Below are 5,551 nucleotides of genomic sequence, written 5' to 3'. Positions count from 1 at the left end.
TCACTTATTTACTGGATAAAATCTCACAACGTATTACTGCATGGAGTCATACCCCTTATCACAAGCTGGCAAGCTGATTCTTATCAACTCGGTTCTCATTGCTTCAATTGCTCACATACTCTCTGTGTTTTTGCTTCCAACAACCATTGCTAACAAGGTGGATGCCATGGTATCGAGATTTTTTTGGGCCAAACCTTCAGGGAAAGGAATTGCTTGGCGACGGAAAGATTGTCTGCATATGCCTAAAGGTGTTGGGGGACTCGGACTACGTAGTGTTACGAATCATAACCGTGCATTGCTGATGAAAAAAGTATGGCGTATTCATCGGAATTCGAAGTTACTAGTCAGCCAAGTCTTTGCATCAAATTCCCTACATCCTACTTCGCATATTTCTATGTTACATTCCTTAAAAGGACAGAGTTCTTGGGGCGCGCGGAGTTTAAATCAGGCTGAAAGGATCCTTACTGATAATTATGCTTGGAAAATTGGGTCTAATTCAACTCTACGGGCTGGTCAGAATCGATGGGTCAATGGACAAATACCGATATTCCGTGATCGGATAACACTGCGAACAACAGCTGCTGTCACTGTTGGGTCCCTCATTTTACCGCTTCAGCAAGCTTGGAATATTCCCAGAATTACTTCTCTATTCACTACAGAAACGATAGGCGCTATCCGAGGGTTAGAATTACCAAGTCTGGCAACTCAGTGTGACTTTCCGTATTGGCCTCACACAGCTTCGGGTAAATACACTACTAAGTCTACCTACTATTTACTTTCGCGACAAATTGACATCTGCAGCATGACACCTCCTCTAAATTCGAAATTTTTTCGGATTTTATGGGGATTGCGCATCATGCCTAAGTGGAAGATTTTTCTATGGAAACTTTGGCATAACAGTTTAGCAACAGTTGCTAATCTGTCAGCTCGGGGGCTGTCAGTCCCGAGTGACTGTCCTTGTTGTGAGATGGAATCCGAGACCTGCCAACATCTATTCAGAATGTGCCCCCTAGCTACTACTGCCTGGCGGACCAGTCAGTTGGGTATTATTTCGAACTTAGTTAGTTACGTTCCCTTTAGAGAATGGCTTCTTGCATGGATTTTATATTTCTATCGTACGGATGGGTATTTGGGGGATCGTATTCCGGTTTTCATTGCCACACTGTGGACGATTTGGCAGTGTAGGAATAATTTGGTTTTTAATAATATCACGCCTGATGGAGATAGTTTACATGTCCTTACACAACAGGTCAGACAGCAACATATAACATTTCTGGCTAGGCCGATGTTTTCTCCTCAAATGATCGAAGAAGGTCCTGGACCACCAGAATTCCTTATGGTACATTTTGGTTCCTCCTTTCGAGGGGTCCGCAACTACAAATTCAAGTGGATGGGTCGTGGGTTTCTACGTCGACCTTGGCAGGTATTGCTTGGGTGGCTGAGACTGCTAACAATCAGATTCAGACAGGAGAAGGACTTGTATTCATGCAGATTCTGCGCTCCTCACAGAAGCTAAGGCATGTCTTCAGGCCTTGCTTTGGGCACAAGGTCAAGGTTTTCAACAAATATCCTTGTACACGGATTCCGAAATTATCGTCCGAAGTTTATTAAAACCACTGGCATCTCCCATTTCGATTACTTGGACACTCCGTGATATTCGTTTGATTGCCCAGGAATTTGTATGGTGTAGGATTACCAAGGTCTCTCGGTTACAGGTTCAAAAGGCTCACGATCTAGCAACACATGTCAGGAAGGGCCATCTACCGTTACTTCGTATTTAATTGCTTTTGTTTTATTAATATACATTTTACTGATGTCCAAAAAAAAAAAAAAAAATGCTACCAATATCCCACATATATAAGAGTAAGTAATATAACTCATTCAAAAACAAGAAGAAGGTTGAAAAAAAAACACCTAAAAAAAGAAAGAAAAATGGGAGACCTAAAGTCCTAATTATTCCCCCCTCATACAATCTGACAAAAAATCCAAACAGCCCCCCTAGAATTCTGTCTCTTGGGCTCTCCCACTGGCACCCACAGACACACAAATCCCACAAAAAAGAAAGAAAGAAAGAAAGAAAGAAAGAAAGAAAGAAAGAGAATTTTCTTAAAATTAATAAAACTCATCAAAATCTTATTCTTCATCTTCTTCACAAAAAAAAGTTTGCTTCTTTCTTTTTTTTCCCGAGTTTAAGCATATAATTGTACTATTATTGTTATTATAATAATAATTATTATATAGTAGTATTCTTCATCATAAATCACACTGCATTAGATTATTAGTTAGTATAAGTATACAAGTACAACCCAATACAAATTCAATAGTTATATTAATATATACTTCTACAAATTAATTAAATAAAAACCCAATTATGTCAAAATTTCTATAGCAAAATTTTCCTGCAAAAGCAAACAAAGAAGACCCATTAGAAGCGAAGAAAGGAGGTCTCTCATAAAAAGTTTTGATTTTTATCATGTTTTAAGAACAACTTCAAAGTCAGATCTACAGGTAATCATTAATTTCATGTTTTGTTTTTATAAATATTTGTCTTTTTTTGTGTGTGTTTTGATTTTGTAGATCTGTTTATTGTTGTTTTTGCAGAAGTATTGGGTATTGTTAATAAAGTGAGAAAGTAAGGATTTTTAATTTTTTTGGGTTGTTTTGATTTGGTTTGTTAATTGTGTAAATAGAGTGTTTTTAGGATGGATTTGGATGATTTCAGAATGATTTTGGGGAATTCTGGGGTGGATATATGGGGGTTAATAGAAACTGCAATAAAAGTAGCATCATTGGAATATAGGGATGAACTTAAAGTTAGGAGAGATGGTATTGTTGAGAAATTATACACAAATTGTCATAACTATGAAAGACCACCTTCTAATGGGTTTGCCACAAATGCTGTGGTTGATGCTGTTTTTGGGACTGAGAATGAGATTGTGCCCAATAAATCTGTTTCGCCTTCGACTCCGGTTTCGATCGGTGGTGGCGATGATGAGGAGGAGGAGGGGCAGGAACAGGAGCAGAATAGAAGGTTTGTTGAGAATCTGGATGAGGAAGATGAAGATGATGAGCTCAGAAGAGTTTTATCTATTAAAGAACAGATTGAAGATCCTCATCAGGTTGTTGTTCTTTGTTGATTTATGTTAATTAGTAGTGTTGTTAGGTTTCTGAATTGATTGGTTTTATTGTGAATTTGTGACATGAATATGTGATTTTTTGTTTAATTGTAGTCTGAGGATTCAGTGGTTGATTTGCTTCAAAGTTTAGCTGATATGGATATCACATTCAAAGCTCTTAAGGTTAGTGTTAAGCTAATGTTAGAGTAATTGCATTAGAATTATATACTTTGTAGATTCTCAAGTTTATGGTGATTGATTATGAAGGAAACTGATATTGGAAGGCATGTGAACCATTTGAGGAAACACCCGTCTGGCGATGTTCGGAGATTAGTCAAGCTGCTTGTCAGGTTCTGATTTTGATCAAACTTGGGTTACTTCGAAGTGGTGAAACAAGTTTGATGTTTTAAATGAAAAGAAAAAGTAGTTATGTAGTTGTTGATTTTGATGGTTTTGTGTGTTTCTTTTCATGGTAGAAAATGGAAGGATTTGGTTGATGAATGGGTTAGGTCAAACACACCTGGTGAAGTCCAATCTTCTAGTAATCTTATTGGTCTCTCTCTTCCTTCTTTTAGTTTGATTTAGATTATAATTCTGGAATCGTTTTTCGGAGGCGAAAATAAATTGTGAATTTATCCTTTTGCTGAATCTTTTTCTTTGCTTTGTAATGTATGACTGTAAATTATGGGCTTCAGCTGATGGAGACTCGCCGTTGCAAACTGTTTCAAGGAATCACCAAAACGGTAATCACAATCAGGTATATTTTTCTTTTGCAATGAAGAAGATGAATATGCTGAAAAGCTTTCTTTGCTTCTTTTTTTATTTTTTCTTTATGCAAGATTCTTAGTTTGTTGTTTTCTCTTTACAGGTTCCTGATTTTGCTTACTCTCCAAATCCACACAGTAAGAAGAGAATCTGATTCTCCAAAGGCTAACATACACTAGTTTGTTGTGTGTGGTTGATGTTCTGTTAATTCATATGGTTTCTTGAATTCCATTTCTGAACAGATGGAAGTTCGGGATCCGATAAGAACAATTCGGAGTTGGAACCTAAGCGAAAAGCTCCTCTCCCCCCTCCCCGGAGAGACCCTCCGGCTAAGCCCATGAAGAGTGCTTCTCCAGCATCAGCTCCTCCACCCAATGTACACCTTTTTAAGATTTTAATTTGCTTCTTGGCTGATGAGAAAATTAGTGCAACTAGTAATTTCAAAATAACCCTTTTTGGTTTTCCTGACACAATCAGCATTTTCCAAAATCTCAAATTTGACTTTACTCTGAATTTGAAGACTGTTGTTAACTCAACTGATTTCGCACAGCAATGAAGTTGTAGACTTTCATCAAAATATTTTTCTGAAATTTGGATGTTTATAGAGGGTATAGCGGAAACTGTATGAAAAATAATATAAGGTAAATGCTCGACCAACATTTCATCTTCTTTCTCGGGCGTGGTTGAAAATTTTATGTTTTACCGGAATTAAGTTAGTATTATGGAAGAACAGGGTCTTGTTAGCTAATGGCCTTTCCACTTCAGAGAATTTGATCCATTATCCTACTGAAATCTGTTGTTTTCAGGAGACAAGTCTTTGGAAATGGTTTTGAAATGATCAAAGCTTGTTGAAAGCTTTCTGTTTGCATTCTAATATTCACTTTTGAGGAACTGAGCTGGAGAAGTTTTCTCATAAGTTTTTAATGGAAAACTTCCATTGGGATGATGCAGAGGCAAAAACAGGTGCAAGCGGACGCAGACAGGCTGGCTTCTGCTAGGAAACGGCTTCAGGAGAACTACCAAGAAGCTCAAAATGGTTTGACGCTTGACAAAAACACCATTCAATTTTGATTTAACAATTATTAGTACGTGTTTTTCGTTGCCATACTGATGTATATGCTTTTTCTTTGCATTTTGGTTTGTCTTTGTTGAAGCCAAAAAGCAAAGAACAATCCAAGTGATGGACATCCACGAGATACCAAAACCCAGGAATGCCTTCTTTGGAAGAAACAAAGGTGGCTTTCAGAGGCACTAGTATATGTTGTCTTATCGAGTTTAAGATATAGAGAAACAGACATTCCTATACGTGAGGCTTTTCCGGAACCAAATAGGATGAAAACCCAAGAAGAAAAACGAGGTGGAAAGTAATGGTTTCTCTTTGTCTCGTGACATTTCGAGTATGAATTTTTCTGGAACAATGTTCCCCCGTTTTGATGGTTTCCCCCCATCGATTATTCTTAGTAATTTGTTGAAGCAACTCTACAATAATTGTGGACTGACTTGAGTATAAGGGGGGTTCCCCAAGTGGTGATTTTACTAATTTTGTACAAAGCTTTAAAACTTCTTTGTTTTTGTAGGATTTTCTTAGGGAGATTGTACCCTACATGTAAAAAATGGAGGTGGTTTTTTTGCACTCATCAACTATAAGAGATGATTAAGATCTTTTGTTA

The 5,551-nt window shown here is 37.4% G+C and overlaps 1 protein-coding gene across 3 annotated transcripts; it reads left to right on the top strand.

Annotated features, from left to right (window-relative positions):
* Nucleotides 1-1,887: 1,887 nt before the first annotated feature.
* LOC104895473 (probable mediator of RNA polymerase II transcription subunit 26c) lies at nt 1,888-5,551 on the top strand. Of its 3 annotated transcripts, none has more exons than XM_010681991.4 (10): nt 1,897-2,508; nt 2,602-3,119; nt 3,231-3,299; nt 3,384-3,466; nt 3,593-3,669; nt 3,812-3,873; nt 3,985-4,018; nt 4,124-4,257; nt 4,833-4,917; nt 5,036-5,551. In XM_010681991.4, the coding sequence occupies exons 2-10, from the start codon at nt 2,703-2,705 to the stop codon at nt 5,134-5,136; spliced, it is 1,062 nt and encodes a 353-aa protein (XP_010680293.1). In that variant the 5' UTR covers nt 1,897-2,508; nt 2,602-2,702; the 3' UTR covers nt 5,137-5,551. The 3 variants fall into 3 exon arrangements, with proteins under 3 accessions (XP_048501978.1, XP_010680293.1, XP_019105694.1); XM_019250149.3 differs by having other exon boundaries at nt 2,578-3,119; XM_048646021.2 differs by lacking the exon at nt 5,036-5,551 and having other exon boundaries at nt 1,888-2,508; nt 4,688-4,917.

Source organism: Beta vulgaris, chromosome 6, assembly GCF_026745355.1.
Source record: "Beta vulgaris subsp. vulgaris cultivar EL10 chromosome 6, EL10.2, whole genome shotgun sequence".
Classification (NCBI taxonomy): Eukaryota; Viridiplantae; Streptophyta; class Magnoliopsida; order Caryophyllales; family Amaranthaceae; genus Beta; species Beta vulgaris.
Note: the sequence above shows the minus strand (reverse complement) of the source record. Positions and strands in the feature narration are given on the sequence as shown.

Coding starts and splice junctions, on each gene's coding strand:
- LOC104895473 (XM_010681991.4), top strand. CDS start 2,703: ATGGATTTGGATGATTTCAGAATGATTTTGGGGAATTCTGGGGTGGAT. Junction 3,467..3,592: donor TTAGTCAAGCTGCTTGTCAG/GTTCTGATTTTG, acceptor TTTTCATGGTAG/AAAATGGAAGGATTTGGTTG. Junction 3,670..3,811: donor ATCTTCTAGTAATCTTATTG/GTCTCTCTCTTC, acceptor TATGGGCTTCAG/CTGATGGAGACTCGCCGTTG.